Source organism: Lepidochelys olivacea, assembly GCF_965140295.1.
Source record: "Lepidochelys olivacea isolate rLepOli2 genome assembly, chromosome: 8".
In the NCBI taxonomy this organism is placed as follows: domain Eukaryota; kingdom Metazoa; phylum Chordata; order Testudines; family Cheloniidae; genus Lepidochelys; species Lepidochelys olivacea.
In genome coordinates, this window is record NC_140418.1 from 54,608,543 (window position 1) to 54,627,399 (window position 18,857).

Sequence of the window (18,857 nt, forward strand, 5' to 3'; positions counted from 1 at the left end):
ATTCCTTCCCCAAGCCACATATGTCACCCTCCCATTACTAGCAGAATTATAAAAAATGGGGAATAGTAGTTTCAGGAAACTGAAAGAACATAACCCTTAGGCCTTGAAGTAGAAATCTTTCAAAACACCTGGGAGAGTATGCTTAAACTATAGCAACTTGGTATGCACAGATGGTTACTTTCTGCAGAGAGTAACCGTTTCACTGGCTTGCAATAAACTTCACACTAGAAGACTGATCTTGGTATGAAGTGTTTGAACAAGCTAATTTCAGTTTAACCCTACTGTCAAATTCAGAATATGATAGTTGTAATCCAAGAGGCCATGGTACCCTGGTGTGTACATCATATGGCCTGAACATTCTGTCAGCTGTAGGGTTAATTTGGATTTGCAGTGGTGGGCATTAACTTGTCTACTGAATTTTACATACTCCTGAGCATGTGAGATTTCCACCTACTCAAGGATATTTAGATCATCTGCAATTTCATATCCTTCACATCAATTTGTGTTGCTCATTATGCAGAACAGATTTAAGATGTAAAGATGACTTTTCCCAAATCTCTGGAGATATAGTAATGGTTGAACTGCAGGCAAGGAGAGAAATGTATTTGGTTGATAGTGTTTGACTTCTCCATTCTACCACAAATATTCTTCCTGAAGAGATCCATGCATCATTTCTTGAGTGCTTATCTATTCAGACTGGATGATGCTAGGATTCCCTTTGGTCCTAATGGCTGCCTAAGAGTAGAAAACACTACTCTAACATTACTAGTCAGATTCAGTGTGGGCAAAGCACACATCAGGGTTGGGATTTCTCTTGTAGCGAATGGGTGCTGAAGCTCTTCATCCAGTCTGTATAAGAATGATAGAAATCAAGGAAGTGCTCCACGCTCCTAAACCACTAAACTGTACCTGTGTTGCTCAGTAAAGCAAACCATTACAGACGGCAAGAACCACTTTTGCAGTTTTTATAAAAATATCTGAAAATAGTTGGTCTCAGTCCACACCAGTCTCACAATACAATACCTATTTGTGCTTTTCCATACCACTGGTAAACATGCCTATGTATAGGGGAAAGGGAGCTGTAGAGCTCTGATGTCTACAAATGAAAGTTCTAACAAAGAACCTTTTCTCTGCTTTAGTATCAGTCCTAGTACCACTGCTGAAGGGCTGCATGGTGGGAGGGGGTTCCTGTTTCAGTATCCTTTGTGCTTTGGGGAACAGGCTGACTCTCTCTCTCCTCCACCCCACCCCCTCTCCTTCCCGAACTATGTCAAGCACATCCTATTTCCAGTCCTCTCTCCCTTCTCCTGCAGGCCCTTCCCCATTATTTTCTCAAATGCTGGGTGAATTTACAGGGCTACATGTTAATGACTTCAGAGACTTTAATGTTCGTTATTCTGCTGTTATATAAGCAGAGCAGAAACTGTGTATATCATTGGACCATTGTTAGCAGTAGCCTCAAACGGAAACGGCTCAGCCACTTTGGTTGAAATTCAGCCTGAGGCAAGTGGCTGGCATGGAAAACTTCAGCCCCATAAGGGGACTTTGGCAAAATTATAAACGATTGAAAACCGAGTCTTATAGTGGGACATGTCAGGCAGCCTTATTAGGCAGCCCTGCCTCTAATAACCTGTTTCATTCCTTATTTCTGATGTAGATAATTTAAGAAACGTGGGGGAGACTCAACTGTATGGAGTATGGGTAACTGATCAAAATGAGGGACCAACTTCTATTTTTTTCTTAAACATATCACGAGGGGCAAAATAGAGAGCCCAGCACTTCCCACATAAGCTGAAAACTGTTACCCCTACCTATGAGTTGTTGTTTTTGACAAAGTCCACGTCAGTGGATAATTTTATCTCTGCTTTAGAATTTTTTCGGGATGGGTCTGGTCCTGGACCAGATGAGATCACTCTGGGCTGCTCTTTAATGAAGCTTTACAGGGAGTAAATGTCTAAGTTGGGTGTGGGATTTGAGCATACTGCTCTGCTGCATAAGAGGAGTGGAGTTTTACATTTTTGGAACTCTCCACTCTGGTGGTGGTGAAAATATTGAATCCTTTTAAAGTTGAGTGTTAAATTTTTTCTTAAAACTTTTCTTTCCTAGGTTTGGAGATGGTCCTCGTCCCCCAAAAATGGCTCGATATGACAATGGAGGTGGATTCAGAGGACGGGGAGTTAACCAGCGTGGCTCTGGCTACAGAGGTGGAGGCTATGGTGGTGGAGGCTATGGCGGTGGATATAACTCATACCGAGGTGGCTCTGGAGGAAGAGGATACCAAGGTGGCTCTGGGGGAGGTTATAGAGGTGGTGGGGGATATAAAGTGTCTGGGGGAGGGTATCGAGGCTCGGGTGGGGGATATAGAGGGTACCAGGGTGGTGGGAATAGAGGTAACTATGGAGGTGGGTTTGGGGGCCAAGGAAGGGGGCGTGGTGGTTATTGAAATCAATTGAAGTCTGTCTTGTACTCTACAAAAATGTGCATGTTTCCTTCTGGAACTTCTTTGATGCTAATACAGAAGTCTGTTTGTTATCCTACTTGTTCACAGTAGCTTGAAACAAACTGTTTAGGACTAGTGGTGATATTATGTAAAATAGAGTCCTTACTACAGAGTACCACAGTCTGTATACTTTGTTCTTAATAAAGTGTTCTGTTCACAAGACTTAACGTGTTTTGTCTCTGTATGATGATTGGATTCTGGACTTGAGAATGGCTGTTTCCTTTTAGGTTTATCATTTGTCTATAGGAGGTATGAGAAATTTGGGAGAAACCTCTTTATGGTCTCCAGGGGGTAAACGAGCATGTGGGACAGATATCAACAATTACTTCAGAACTGCAAGGGATTATTAGTCATTGCTGCTTCAGACCACGATTGGACTGAATGGACAGAAGCAGAGGTTTGAAATCATAGGACTTTGTTCACCAATATGTATAGTTAGGTGTAGAATACGCTACATTAATAGTTATGAGCACAGTATTAATATAATATACACCATACATATGTGTTGGGAAGCTACGTTAAGTATTGTGCTCTCCCCACAATTCTGTTCACCCATGTCAAATATCCTACTATACTTGTCAAAGCTGAAATCGTCTTTACAATTAGAAAATAGGAAACATGGCAAAGCAAAGATGCATGAATGCTTTGTAGCAAGCACAGTTAGGATTTACTTTCACGGCTCATTAACACATGGAGTGTAATATTCAAAACAAAATATGGGAAAGTACAGGGCGATACCAAGGACAAAGCTGGCACAAACTAGTGGGTTAACCTTGAAAGTGATGTGTAAAGAGTTGTAACTTGTAAAATCGTTACTACTAGCTGAAATGCATAACTTTGAAGCTTATGGCTGCAAGCATTTGTATGTCTCCTTTTTATTGTACTGCTTCGTCTTTAGACCAGGGATGGGCAAACTATGGCCCGGATCCCGCAGCACTCCCGGAAGCAGCTGACACCATGTCCCTGCGGCCCCTGGGGGCAGGGACAGAGGGTTCTGCACACTGCCCTCACCTGCAGGTACCGCCCCCTGCAGCTCCCATTGGCCGGGAACAGGGAACTACGGCCCGTGGGAGCTTTGAGGGAGGTACCCGCAGGCAAGGGCAGTGCATGGAGCCCTCTGCCTTCCCCCCCTCCCACAGGGGCTGCAGGGACATGGTGTTGGCCACTTCCGGGAGCAGCACAGGGCCAGGGCAGGCAGGAGCCTGCACCCCAATCCCTTGCCCGAGACCCTTCCTGCACACCCCGCATCCCTGCCCCAGCCCTACATTCATGGCCCTGCATGCAATTTCCCCACCCAGATGTAGCCCTCAGGCCAAAAAGTTTGCCCACCCCTGCTTTAGATAGTATATTTAGTTAAATTGGATTATTTGGTCTTGAACCCTTTTAAGAATGATCCATGAGTGTAGTCAAACAATTGGCTACACCTTTAGTCGATAATTTGAACAGCTGATGTGTGGGGAATCTCTTCCTTTGCTTTAGAATGCACTGAGCAAATAGGCCCTGCTGCAGTGCCAGATGACACTGTCACCTTTCACAGCAGATTTACATCCATTTTGGTTGTCTACTGGTTGGCTACTAGTATGTGCTGCCTTGCTCTATAGAGAACTGTGTCTAGTAAGGTAATAACATGGGCGAGGTTTCTCTAGGTCAGACACAGGAACCTTCAAGAGAAGTGTTTGAGGTTAATGTAGCAATGCTTGCAGACTCTGAAATTAACTCAGAGGTATGAAAAACCCCATTCATCTAAACAGATATTAACATACAATGTTGACAGTTAAGCAGTGAAATAACCTGTATGATGAGAGAGGATTTCTGTTCTCTACCCATTCTACTAGGAGTGGCAGCATTTTAGGACAATGAGTAAGGGCAAAGGACCCTCAGAGTCCTGCATGTATCTGACCTAGTGCAAAGGGGAGCCAAACTAACTCAGAGGGGCAAGCACAGGGAATCCAGCAGAACTCCATGTGTGTATGTATGATAACAGAGCCAAGGCCAGAGAATGTGATATCTCATGCTTGTAATCGGGTGCTGTCTCACATGAAGAGCTATGGACAGAACTTGAGTGTCACAACCTTCCCCTTCCCCCCACCACCTCTGATTTTAGGGGTTAAACTCTAAAAGAAACAGCCTACCCCTCCCATAAGCGACAGAAATAATTAGCAGTAGAGTTCAGTAATAACCAACCTGAGCTGGATGTAAACTGGTAATGTATTGCTTAAAGACTTTATTCCATTACCAACTATCTGAGCTATCCACTCCTATTTTTTCCTCTAGTTTACTGTATGGTGCACCTTTTTCTCCTTACTTTTGATTTCCTTAATCTTAGTATAAGGTATAATATACCCTATTATACTAAATTACTGCGGATGTACGCTGAAACAAATACACAGAAAACTGTATTTTGTAATTAGATGTGTATATAAAAAACAAAAAAATAAACCAAAAAACCCAACTTTAAACTGAAACAGATACATATGGCTGAGGGAGAACAGATTTTGCACAATTTTTATCCTCTCGGCTACTGAGCTTGTTAAGTGATATATGAATACTGCTAAGAATCCCTCAAGGTTTCTCTTGTTAATGGTACTGGGAAGTTCTTACTCCTGTTTTAGTAAGGTGGGAGAAGGCAGTGGGCTGATCTCTTGATAACCACCATTGATGCTGTAACCTATTGTGGACTCAAACTACAGGCAATGAAAACTAAATTTAAATTAGTTGTCTTACACTGAGAAAATATAAATCTATATAATGGGGAAAATTCTATATAGTACAGCTTTCTGCAGCCCAGTGTCTCCCACAATTCTGCTACTTATAGGCTATTCCCCCACTCCTGTCTGCTTCTTTCAGAGGCAATTAAAAGCTGTAGCATAGCCTGTGCTAGACACAGTCCCTTTCTTGACCTGAGGGCAAGATATTGCCTCCACCCAGCAATCAGTGGTGGTTCTCTCCGCTCCTAACCTTGCCTTTTACATTTTTTCATTTTAAGGCATTAGCAAGCAGCCTTCTTTGTTCTCTCCTCCTCCTGGACCAAGTATTTAGAAGCAGGTGGCTGAAGCCACCCAGAGTCTCCACTGCAGTGCCTCTCTGCTAAGCTCTTCTTCCTCCTTTCAGGGATAGCGCAGCAGCTGCACCACGGTGGCTAAGCCTGAAAGGCTCTACAGATAGCAAATTATGCCCTGCCTATTCTCAGCCAGCTGACCATAGCACGGCTAGGCACAGAGTTTGGAGTTGGACAGGCATGTTGAGATTCCTATTGCTTCAAGAAGCTGCGATTTCATTCCAGAAATGCCCAACGGGGCAGAAAGAGCAGAACAGGGAGACCTAAGGATTGGGATTTCATTCAGCTGGCCCAGGGGCTAAATCCTGAAGTTTGAAACCATGTGCAAAAAAGTGGTATCCACAATCCAGATCCAATCTAAGCAGGCCTCTAAGGTAAGCCTCAGAGTAAATACCTCCCTTCCAAATTTTCTCCTTACACAGTGATTCCCCTGCACTCTTCGAAGAAGTAATCAGAGAGGAATGGGAGTCTCTTGAAAAGGGTGAACACTAACAGGCAGGTTCTGATTCTACAAGCAGAAAGAGCCAAACAATGCTCTCTCAGATGTACTTAAGATTGATGCTCCTATAGCACCTCTACCAAAAGATATGGTTATTCCAACTGAAGGGGACTTCTTCCCCAAGGATCCAGTGGACAGCAAGGTGGAAGGCCACCCTTGGAAGGGAATCTGATGCCTCCTCAGAGCATCTCTGGCAGCCACAGGCTTTACTTGAGTCACAATGTCATGGCTAGAGGACTTTAAAGCCCTAAAGGGCAGAGACCAACTGGACTTAAGAAAATCTCCCAAACAGCAGCATTGGTGGCAGATGCTTCAATGGATGCTATAAGATTTTTCTGCCCATATCACAGCATCCAGCTCAGCAGCCAAGAGATACATAGCTTCATCTCTGTAAGGTAGATATTCAATCCAAACAAATCCTGTGCTCCTCTGAATTCACAGGACCTTCCCTGGGAGAAAAATTAGACAAGAGTCTAACAGTCCCTCCCCTCTCCAGTTAATGTTCAAAAAACGGACTACAAAGCTACTATCAGACAGACACTCCTTTTTTCCACCTTCCTCACAGAGGTTCCAGAGGAAAGATAACACACGTTGAGAGAACCTTGGAACTGAGAAGTGATCAGAAAACCTAAGGCTGGCTTCCACAACCTCCATGAGTTTATTATGACAATGAATGAGTGTGCCTCCACCTAGACCTCAGTTTAGAGGCAGAATCTCAATTTCCAGATGAACGTCTTGCTTTTACCACACACAAGTAGATGCGAGAGAGGGTGCACCAGGGATACTTCCTCATGCTAAGGGCCCTGCCTCCTCGCTTCTTCATCCAGTCTCCAATAACGAGTGACCCCACAAAGCGTTAGTAGGTCTGCAATGAGATTTCCCATCTGGACATAGGAGTGATAGACGTTCCCCCAGAAGAACACTGCTCAAAGTTTTTACTCCTCCTTCGTTGTTCAGAAGTACGCTGGAGAAGTCAGGGCCATACTGAACCTCTTCAAAAACAGATGAAGAAAATTCTGGATGGAGTCCCTAGTTTTGATAGTGACATTCCTGTCTCAAGGCCATTTCCTAACCTCAGTGGATTTGGCAGACTCAGCCTCCACGTTCCACCACAGGCTTTTAAGATCACTACCAGTACTGAACACTGACATTTGGTCTCTTGGTCCCCAGGGATTTATGAAGATGCTGGCAGTGATCATGGGCAGACTCAAATCCCAGAGTATTCACCTGTATCCCTTTCTGGATGAGCCCTGTCCCACAGCACGTAGGGCCACGATCTGGACTCTGAATCTTCTGCAAGCACGTGGATTTGCGATAAACACAAAGAAAAGTTCCTGGATTCCGTTGACAAGGATTATTCATCTGGATGTGGAAGAACACGTTAACAACACTGATCTATCAACCATCACTTAACAGATTCCAGAAGATTCACGATCTGATATCCATGCTGGACCAGTGCATGAGCCCAACCATAGCCGTGCAGCTTCAGCTACTGAGCCTCCTGGTCTCATGCACAGGAATCTCCTCATGGGCAAGGTCACACATCAGGTGCCTCCATGGCCTTTCTTCTGAAAGTATGAGACCAATCCCTGGAGCACATGCAAAATCAGGTACTAGTCTGAAACCAGATTGCTCTGTGGAATTTGCCCGGGATTGCCCATCTCAGGGAGTCAGTCTCCATATACCTTCCAGACTGTCAGATTCTTACCAATGCCAGCCTAGACAGATGGGGAGCACATCTGAAGCTCGGGGAAAGGAATCTCAGCATCAATCTCTTGGAGCTCAGAGGGTCAAACCAGCTGTTTGAAATTCCAGAGACATGTGGAAGGCAACTACATCATGGTAAGTCAGACAGCATGACAATGGTTGCATACATAAACAACTAAGGAGGGAGAAGCAGCGTTGGAGATAAAGGTGTGGGCAGAAAAGATTCTCCGTTACCTAAAAATAATCCACATAAAAGAGGAACTGAACCGAAAGGCAAACTAGCTCAGCCATTACAATTAATAATTACAGAATTATCTTCAATCTGATCACATAGATGTTTGGTTCCCATCAACTGACCGGCTTGCCAATCATAAGAATGCAAAGTGGCTGAAATACTTCCCCAGGGAAGCAGATCCAAGTCTATGGGAACAGATGCTCTGTCAAACAGATGGTCTCAAGGCTGACTGTGCATGTTCCCACCCTTCTTTCTCATAGGGAAAATGAGCCAGAAGATGAGGCAAGAAAAAGCGAGGATGATGTTAACTCTCCTCTGGCCATGGAGACCCGGGTTCTCTGACATGATAGATCTAAAGCTGAAACCACCATTGCAGCTACTGGTGAGCTCAGACATCCTTTATCAAGGACCATTTCTCCATCTGGATGCAGCCCATCTTCATCTGACAGCCTGGCTGTTAAAAGGGATGTGTTAGCCCCATGTGGCACATCTTCCAAAGTGATAGGGATTCTGCTGTCTTCTAGGAGGGGTTCCACACTAAAATCCTATTTCACCGGCTGGACCAAATTCAGCAGTTGGTGTCGAGCACAGAGTAAATCCAAGAGATCATGGGACTCCAGTTAAATTGGACTTTCTTCAGAAAGGAGTGGATAAGAGTTCATGCCAAACACCACAGCTTGCCAAGTGTCAGCCCTTCGTAGTGTACTGGTTTGCAGTATCATTTGGCTCCCTGGCCAATAAGCCTCAGGTATCCAGGCTCCTCATAGAAGTTTTACTGGCCAGATCAGTTATCAGACTGATTTTCCTGAAGTGGGACCTACCACTGGTGTTGAAAGCCCTAACCATCCTTCCCTTCGAGCCTTGGACATAGCTGTATCACGTTACCTCTCCATCAAAACCTGTTTTCTGGTTGCTATCACAACCACCAGATAAGGCTGCTAATTCTGGAACTCATCTATGCAGGAATCTTATTATGTGTTCCATGATGGTAAGGGTGGTGCTAAGAATTTCAAAAGTGTTCTTGCATAAGGAGAATTCTCCTTTCCATGTCTCATAGGAGACTCCTCCCTTCATTCTGTCCACAGCCACTGACTGGGAAACTATGGCACACTTTAGATGTCAGATGAGCACTAAAGATTTATATTAAGTGTACAGAATCTATAAGGAGATCAGGCTCTCTGTTGGCTTCTTTTCACCCAACATGCCAGGGCCTTAGGGTATCCAAGCTGTCCTTGGTTGGATAGATCAGACTATGTATTGTGGAGACCTACAAGGCATGTGTGTGCTGGTCCAGAAGGAATTGAGGCCTACTCCACAAGACCCCTGGCAACCTCTTGGGCCAAAAGAGCATGTGCTTCCACCACAGGGGTCTGCAGAATAGCGACATGGAGGAGGACTAACACCTTTATCAGACACTATAGAGAGTCTTCTGAAGAGACTTCCTTTGGCAGGAGCGTGCTGCAGACTGTAATCCAGTAATAACCTTGCTTTCTGAGCAATCCTGAAAATGTTTTTTCCTTTTCTTTCTTCTCTTACCCTCCTTACTCCTGTTCACTGCTTGCGTCTTCTCATATGTAGCAGAATTGTAGGAGATGCTGGGCTGCAGAATGGAAAATTTCCCACCTGATCATTTTGTCTGCTAGCAGCATCTCCCACAATTCTACCCACCCTGGATGGCTTGTCAGCTGAGGGTGAACATCTTATCTGGATAGTTACCTTCCAAGCAAGGCCTTGCTGTACTTAGTTATTTGGTTGGAATTGGAATTGTTACTAATTATTTTCTACAAGTTTTTACACAGCTTTCGAATGAATCATCTGGCAGTAGATTGGAGGAGGAGGGGGTTTAGCTAGCACAGCTTTGAAATGTCTCTGCAAACAGGAGCCAGGAGAGAAATAGCTCAAATGTAGCAGAATTGTGGAAGACTCTGCTAGCAGAAAGAAAATTACCAGGTAAGAGATTTTCCATTATCTACGTTTCCTCGTGCAGCTCTACTGATAGTGACCCTTCTATTGTGGTTACTATGAATAAGTTAGCACTGACATTTTAGCCAAAGTTGTCTAATCCTACTCAGAGTAGGTCTGGATAATGACTATGTAAGGGTGTTCTACATTAGTGCTCAACTGTTATTGCCAGTGCAGCTCTACCAGTGGTAGTAACAGTGGCAAAACTAAGGCTCAGACTACTGTAGACACAGGCTGTTCTTCAGTGTTTATAAAATTACTTTCCTAGCCTGCTGAGAGGAAAAATATCTGTTCCCCATTTAGACTATTAAGTCAAAGGAGACTCATTGTAATCCAGGACTGAAGGTGTGTGTTACAGTTAGATGCTCAAAACGTTAGCAAAGCACAGTAAGGGTAACTCTAGTCATTTTCCATAACATTAATTCAAAGAAGCATTTAAGACTAATAGTCTTCAACTTGGAGTACTGTTGCTTTAACCAAACAATTGTTATATACCAAACATACATCAAAAGCATGTTTAACTATTAACTATGCTGAGACCTTTGATATCATCTAGTGTGTTACTACTCATCTCTAGGCTCAATTCATGCATTAGTTTGGAAAGCATATCTTCCTCTGCATCTCCTGATGCAGTAAATTCCAGTATCCCTCCTGTAGTAGAGAGTTGGTCCATAGGCTGAAGTATGGTCACTCCATAACCATTGTTACTATAAATGTGATTATTTTTCATCTTCAGTTTAGGGACAGGAACAACCTGTTAAGGATTCAAAACAAACTAGTTTTGAAGGGTGCATTGTGCTCTTACACACTTAAACATGGCATAAAAGAATGCTTGCACTGTTCACGTTCAAAAGAAACTCACTTTCCTTTATAGTTAAGTATTCCTCTCAAAATGGCAATGCCTTATCCCAAATTCGTAGACTCTCTCATAACGTTTAAAAGGGGCAACCTAATTCAAATCTGAAAAGACTGAGCAAATACATTTTAACTTCTAAAACTACTGATTTCAGTACTAAGACTAGTTTCAATTTATTGAAATTTGATTGAACATCCTTTGAAGCTTCCCACTTTCTACCGTTACCATATTTAAGCAAGTATCTTTCACAAAGTATAGTATAACTAGTAGCTTCAATCCATTCACCATATCCAGCTCTGCCCTAGCAACAGTTCACAATGGGTCTGAAATTGTCATTCTTCATTTTCTGACTGAAATCCTAATACTGCTGAGCAGTTTTGACAGCACAGCTACACAAGACACATGACCTATTCCATGTCCAAATCGCTATTTAGTACAGATACTGATGAGAACATTGTGAAAAACTGTTTTGCTGAGAATTTAAATATAAGGAAATTTTACAAGATCTCCTTGTTCATTTATTCCTTATGTATTTATTTTTTACTCCTACAGCAATATCCATATTGTAATAGTCTCAATGACTACCAGATCAGTCTTGCTCAATTTTTTTTAAAGTGCCAGTTCCTACAAGCTCAGCCTGGTACCTGAAGTGAGTGATTAACCACTGGAACAAACTACAATGGGAAGTGGTGGTTTCTCCATCTCTTGATGGCTTCAAATCAATATTGGAGGCCTTTATGGAAGATATGCTTTAGTTCAGTCAAACAAGTTGTTGGGCTCCACACAGGAGTAACTTGGTGAAACTCAACAGCCTGTGATCTACAAGTAGTCAGAGTAGATAGGACCATTAGTCTCTAAGGTCGAATTTATAGAAGTTGATTTTTTAGAAAGCGATTTTATACAGTCAATTGTGTGTCCCCACTAAGCGCATTAAGTCGGTGGAGTGCGTCCACAGTACCAAGGCTGGTGTCGACTTTTGGAGCGTTGCACTATGGGTAGCTATCTCACAGTTCCCACAGTCTCCGCCGCACATTGGAATTCTGGGTTAAGCTCCCAATGCCTGATGGGGGAAAAAATATTGTCACAAGTGGTTTTGGGTACATGTCGTCAGTTGCCCCTCCCTCCGTGAAAGCAATGGCAGACAATCATTTCACGCCTTTTTTCCGTGCGGGCGCCATACTGCTTTCAGCAGTAGGACTGCTAACTGTCATAGTCATTCACAGCTTCCGCTGCCACTCTGCCCTCCTGATGCTATGAATCCACCTCGCAGGTCCTCTATATGACAGTCGTCATCCACCGCTTCTGCTGGCACTCTACTCTCCTGGTGGTCTTGCAGGGCCACTTCCGCTGCAACTCTGCTTGGCTACTCTTGTCTTGCCATACCACGGAAAGTGTGCAGCCCGCTCAGCTGTTGTGTCCTGGCAGCAGACGGTGAAGTAGGTCAGCAAAACTGGTCATCCAACCACCACTTCCCCTGCAACTCTGTTCTCCTGCAGACGCCATACCACAGCAAGCATGGAGCCCACTCAGATCACCGCGGCAGTTATGAGCATTGTAAACACCTTGCACATTATCATGCAGTATATGCAGAACCAGAACCTGCAAAAGCAGGCGAGGAGGTGATGGCAGCACGGTGATGAGTGTTGAGGACATGGACTTCTATCAAAGCACAAGCACAAGCCCCGGCAATTTGGCCATCCTGGTGGCAATGAGGCAGGCTCATGCCATGGAACACAGATTCTGGCCCCGGGAAACAAGCACAGACTGGTGGGACCGCAGGTCTGGAATGATTCCCAGTGGCTGCAAAACTTTCGCATGCGTAAGGGCACTTTCATGGAACTCTGTGACTTGCTTTCCCCTGCCCTGAAGCGCAAGAATACTAAGATGAGAGCAGCCCTCACAGTTCACAAGCAAGTGGCGATAGCCCTCTGGAAGCTTGCAACACCAGACAGCTACCGGTCAGTCGGGAATCAATTTGGAGTGGGCAAATCTACCGTGGGGGCTGCTATGATCCAAGTAGCCAACGCAAGCACTGAGCTGCTGCTATCAAGGGTAGTGACTCTGGGAAATGTGCAGGTCATAGCGAATGGCTTTGCTGCAATGGGATTCCCTAACTCTGGTGGGGCAACAGACGGAACGCATATCCCTATCTTGGGACTGGACCACCAAGGCAGCCAGTACAAAAAAACGGAAAGGGGTACTTTTCAATGGTGTTGCAAGTACTAGTGGATCACAAGGGACGTTTCACCAACATCAACGTGGGATGGCAGGGAAAGGTACATGACGCGCGCATCTTCAGGAACTCTGGTCTGTATGAACAGCTGCAGCAAGGGACTTACTTTCCAGACCAGAAAATAACCGTTGGAGATGTTGAAATGCCTATAGTTATCCTTGGGGACCCAGCCTACCCCTTAATGCCATGGCTCGTGAAGCCATACACAGGCACCCTGGACAGTAGTCAGGAGCTGTTAGGCTGAGTAAGTGCAGAATGGTGGTAGAATGTGCATTTGGATGTTTAAAAGCGCGCTGGCGCAGTTTACTGACTCAGTTAGACCTCAGCGAAACCAATATTCCCATTGTTATTACTGCTTGCTGTGTGCTCCACAATATCTGTGAGAGTAAGGGGGAGACATTTATGGTAGGGTGGGAAGTTAAGGCAAATCGCCTGGCCGCTGATTACACGCAGCCAGACACCAGGGCAGTTAGAAGAGCACAGCAGGCCATGCTGAACATCTGAGAAGCTTTGAAAACCAGTTTCATGGCTGACCAAGCTACAGTGTGACAGTTCTGTTTGTTTCTCCTTGATGAAAACCCAGCCCCTTGGTTCACTCTACTTCCCTGTAAGCCAACCACCCTCCCCTCTCACCTTCAATCACTGCTTGCAGAGGCAATAAAGTCATTGTTTCAAATTCATGCATTCTTTATTAATTCATCACACAAATAGGGGGATAACTGCCAAGGTAACCCGGGAGGGGTGGAGGAGGAGGGAAGGACAAGGCCACACTGCACTTCAAAACTTGCTGAATGCCAGCCTTCTGTTGCTTGGGCAGTCCTCTGGGGTGGAGTGGTTGGGTGCCCAGAGGCATTCTTGGTTGTTTGGGTGAGGAGGCTATGGAACTTGGGGAGGAGGGCGGTTGGTTACATAGGGGCTGCAGTGGCGGTCTATGCCTTTCCTGCACCTCAATCATACGCCAGAGCATATCAGTTTGATCCTCCAGTAGGCCTCAGCATTGCATCCTGCTGCCTCTCATCATGTTGCTGCCACCTTTCCTCTTAATCCCACCACCTGTCCCCTCGCGCGTCCCTCCTGTCCTGTCGCATTCATTTTGTGCTTTCCTGGACTCTGCCATTGTTTGCCTCCATGCATTCTGCTGGGCTCTTTCAGTTTGGGTGGACTGCATGAGCTCAGAGAACATTTCATCACACGTGCGGTTTTTTTCGCCTTCTTCTCTGCGCTAGCCTCCTGGGATGGAGATGCTAGTGGCAGCGTTGAAACATTTGCAGCTGTGGGAGGGGAAAAAAAGGGAGAATGGCCATTTAAAAGGAGGAGCTGATGTTTTCAGATTAACGTGCAGCAGAAACCCAACTAACCCCCCATGCCCTCACACACCCAATTCTCTGGGATGATGGCTTCACCTCTCCCTGCACCGCGTGGCTAACAGCAGGGATGACTTCTTTTCAGCTACAGGCAAACAGCCCAGCAGGAATGGCCACCTCTGAATGTCCCCTTAAAAAAATTCCCCTATTTCAACCAGGTGACCGTGAATGGTATCGTTCTCCTGAGGATAACAGAGAGAGAGAGAGAATGGATGTTGCTTGAATGCCAGCAAACACCGGGACCACACGCTGCCATGCTTTATGTGATGATTCCAGACTACGTGTTACTGGCCTGCCGTGGTAAACTGTCCTATCATGGAGAATGCAATAAGGCTGCCCTCCCCAGAAACCTTTTGCAAAGGCTTTGGGAGTACCTCCAGGACAGCTTCATTGAGATGTCCCTGGAGGATTTCCGCTCCATCCCCAGACACATTAACAGACTTTCCCAGTAGTTGTACTGGCCATGAATGCATTCTAAGTCTTCAGGGCAAATTAATCATTAAACACGCTTGCTTTTAAACCATGTATTATATTTACAAAGGTACACTCACCAGAGGTGCCTTCTCTGCCTTCAAGGTCTGAGAGCCTGCCTTGGGAGGATATTGGCTCCAGGGTGATAAACAGTTCCTGGCTGTCGGGGACAATGGTTTCTCCGCTTGCCTGGTTTGCACTATCTTCAACCTCCCCCTCCTCCTCATATTCCTTGTCCCCAAAATCCTCATCCCTGTTGTGTGAGACTCCCTTGCAGGAGTCCACATACAGGTGTTGGGGTAGTTGATGGGGCACCCCTTAGAATTCCATGCAGCTCATCATAGAAGCAGCAAGTCTGGGGCTCTGACCGCAAGCGGGCATTTGCCTCTTGGGTTTTTTGGTAGGCTTGCCTGAGCTCCGTAAGTTTCACACGGCACTGCTGCAGGTCCCTGTGATAGCCTCCGTGCTTCATGCCCTTGGAGATTTTTTTCAAATATTTTGGCATTTTGTCTTTTGGAATGGAGTTCTGATAGCACGGATTCGTCTCCCCATACAGCGATCAGATCCAGTACCTCCCGTTCGGTCCATACTGGAGCGCTTTTGCGATTCTTGGGACTCCATGGTCACCTCTGCTGATGAGATCTGCACAGTCGACTGTGCTGATCAGCTTGCCATGCTGGCCAAACAGGAAATGAAATACAAAAGTTCGCAGGGCTTTTCCTGTCTACCTGGCCAGTGCATCCAAGTTGAGAGCGCTGTCCAGAGCAGTCACAATGGAGAACTGTGGGATAGCTCCCGGAGACAAATACCATCTAATTGCATCCACACTAACCCAAATTCGACCCGGCGATGTCTATTTCAGCGCTAATCCCCTCGCCAGGGAGGAGTACAGAAATCGGTTTTAAGAGCCCATTAAGTCGATAAATATGGCTTCGTTGTGTGGATGGGTGCAGGGTTAAATCAATCTAACGCTGCTAAATTTGACCTAAACTCGTAGTGTAGACCAGGGCTAAGTTAAACTATGAAAACAAGCTGTATTGGCTCATGGGCAAAATGCTGTTACATGTACAATTGATGAGCACTGCCGCCTTGTGCAGATCATCTATAGATCTAACCACACAAAAAAGGATTAGCCTGTTAACTCATACTTAAGTCTTACAGATGGGAACTAAAATGTGACAGAAAAGGACCTACAAAAAATCATGAACTCAGGGTAAATTCTTAACTGTTGAGCAGAGCAAGTGAGATCATCTGTAACAACCAATCAAAGCGGTAATAAAGGGAAACTTCTTCACTACTTCTCTTCAGTGGAAATAAAGGTATATTGCTAATTCTAGTTAGCTAACCTAAGGTACAATTCTAGTGCAGGGCTTGTCTGTACTGCAGTGAACTTGAGTGTGATGGTGCTCACATTGAGTTGGTTGGCCCATCAAGAGGTATAAGCTCAACTGAGCTCAACTCAGCTGCTCACACTACCTTTCTGGAGAGTGATGAATGCAAACTCCACTCAAATGGCAACCTCTACTGACTTCCCACAATTTCTTTGTGGGCCCAGAAAGGAAAGACATGTTCTCCCACAATTCACTGGGAAAGTCATGGAGCAGCTAATATTACTGCAGCACAAAGAACCATGAAATCAGAAATCTTATGTGCCATGTGTCAGTGCAGTGCTAGTGTGAACACAACAGCTTGAGTGTTTTGCAATGTGACCACTCACTCAAGCTAGGCTAACTCAAGAAGTAACTTGAGTGTAGATAACTCAGATTAATTCTGCAGTGTGTAGTTTTCACATGAGTAAGGCTAAGATTTTGTCATGGAAGTCACGGATTCCGTGACTTCCCAAAACCTCCGTGACTTCAGCCCGCAGCAGCTGGGAGCTGTGGGGTACCCCTGTGGGCGGTAGAGGGACCCTGGAGCTTCGAACCGCCCCCACAACTGCCCAGTGACTTCCAATTTTGTCATGGATATTTTATTTGGATAATTTTGTCCGTGAATTTTTCTTTGTTGCCTGTGACCAGTCTGTGACTTTTACTAAAAATATTCATGACAAAATCTGAGCGTTACATACGAGGCAGCAGATTGAGTTAAAAACTATAGTGGATCTTGGGACTGCCTCTCTTTCCCCTAAAAACACCCCTTCCGTGCTGCCTCAAAAGAAGCCCATGCAGCAGGAACACTTCATCAATCCCTGCCAAGAAGCCTGGGCACAGGGACCCCTTCCAACCACCACCCAGCATACCAGCCTCTCACTTTCCTAGGTACCAAATGCCCTTACTCACGGTCAGCTCTCAGTGCCCTGATACTTAGCACCTCAGTAACTGCTGTACATTTGGTGTCTAAGAAGTTGAGAAGTGTGCTGGGACACTAGAGGTTGCCTGATAGGATTCATGAAATTCCACACTAACGGTTGATAGACGAGGACTTGAGTTTCGAATGTTAACTAAAGAAATGCAATTTTTAGAATAAACATGAAGTTCCTAATTTCTTTAGCTTCCACTAACTTCTGCATTTGCAACAGTACAGCTATTACTTTATAGAAGTGTCAGACAATTGCTAGGAGAATACAGCACAGTTAGTTACCTTAATATTAATTCCACCTAGGGCACCCTGTGAACTCCCACTGGTTTTGAAGTTATTGCAGTGGTGAATTTTGTTACCCTCCAAAATGGCTGTGCTTCCTGGGTGCAGCTCAACACCAGCACCCTGTACATTAAAACAAAAAAATTAAATCCTGAAAATAAGGACTGCCACAGGAAAAGCATTCAGAGTTACAATCAAGTATATAAAAAGTGGTTCTGCAATTTCATATGAATATAAGATGTCAAAATTGGTCCACTGCAATTTATTATAGTGAGGAATGGAAACCCATAAAACTATGCAATTATGGGACCTTGCAACTACTGCTCACACTGGAATGAAGGGTGGAGTGGAATCTTTTACTATTCATTCCTTAGCATTTATTACTTTAAAATTACATCTTCAAGGATATATTTTAGTGTCTACATCAAAGTGTTTTACATGTAAAAAGTACAAATATTGCTTAATAGTTCTGTTTGGTTTTTAATAAGTAGGAAAGCAACTCCCAGCTAACACTTAATTCCATAAGTGAGGATGGCACTCCACCCTAGTAACACCACAAATAAAAACGAGGCTGCTGCCCTGAAGAGCTTAAATGAATTAGCTACAGAAAACTGGAAGTTAACTGAAAATTACATGTAAGTTTTCAAAACAGAATTTGAACGTGAGGTATTTCCACTTGCAATTTAACAGTATTTGTCCTATTTTTTTTAAAAAAAAGCTTCAATATGCATGTTAACATTTTATACTTGCTTGCATATTAAATTTATTTTTTGAAATTCATTCATGCAGACTCAGTACCTGAGCTCCTGTAATCTCACTGTTTGTAATAGTCAGAGAAGCTCCAGTAAGCACACAGACTCCAGTTCCTTCACATTTCAATATACAGTTTACAAAAGTCATGTGACCAGATTCAACCACCACAATACCATCAACAGTCCCTCGTTGTACTAAAGTGAGGTGCATTAGTTTCACATTTTGGGCTTTGGATACCACAAAACTCTCATGAGTAGGCTCTGAAACAATCACAATTTCTTCTGGCTTTCCAGCTCCTAGTTGAAAGAAGAAAAGCACTGTAAACATTTATTTCCACACTATACAAAAAGCAGAGAATACCTTTTTGCTGTTTGGTTAACTCTTACAACATTTGGGTTAAAATGAGTATTTCTCAGTGAGGAGATTTTTTTTTAGTACCAAATTAATTACAACGAATGACTTGCCTATAAAAAATGGTTACCTACCTTTCATAACTGATGTTCTTCGAGAAGTATTGCTCATGTCCCTTCCAAGTAGGTGTGTGCGCGCCACGTGCACAATTGCCTGTCTAGTCCCTTGAAGAAGCATCCAACCATGGGGTTAGCAAATACTGACCGCCCCACTGTACCCAGGTGGAAA

General features: G+C 44.4%; 2 protein-coding genes and 1 long non-coding RNA gene across 5 annotated transcripts in view; 1 reads left to right on the top strand and 2 right to left on the bottom strand.

The window, feature by feature from the left end:
• DHX9 (DExH-box helicase 9) overlaps positions 1-2,662 on the top strand; it is a 40,862-nt gene extending 38,200 nt beyond the window's left edge. For both annotated transcript variants that reach the window (XM_084637151.1, XM_084637152.1), the window contains one exon: positions 2,107-2,662. In XM_084637151.1, the coding sequence (XP_084493277.1) occupies positions 2,107-2,443 (337 nt within the window). In that variant the 3' untranslated portion in view covers positions 2,444-2,662. The remainder of the gene's footprint in view (positions 1-2,106) is intronic.
• A 7,735-nt stretch (positions 2,663-10,397) lies between these two features.
• The window catches only part of SHCBP1L (SHC binding and spindle associated 1 like), a 67,330-nt gene continuing 58,870 nt past the window's right edge, over positions 10,398-18,857 (bottom strand). The window contains exons 8-10 of one of the 2 annotated variants that reach the window (XM_084637053.1): positions 18,264-18,514; positions 17,466-17,588; positions 10,398-10,715 (exon numbers count right to left, since the gene is read on the bottom strand). In XM_084637053.1, coding sequence (XP_084493179.1) covers positions 10,479-10,715; positions 17,466-17,588; positions 18,264-18,514 — 611 coding nt within the window. In that variant the 3' untranslated portion in view covers positions 10,398-10,478. The remainder of the gene's footprint in view (positions 10,716-17,465; positions 17,589-18,263; positions 18,515-18,857) is intronic. The other variant, XM_084637054.1, reaches the window with a different exon arrangement.
• LOC311525181 lies at positions 13,714-16,022 on the bottom strand. The gene is made up of 2 exons (XR_014712711.1): positions 14,428-16,022; positions 13,714-14,321 (listed from the first exon to the last, which is right to left on the bottom strand). It is a non-coding gene; the product is annotated as an uncharacterized lncRNA (long non-coding RNA).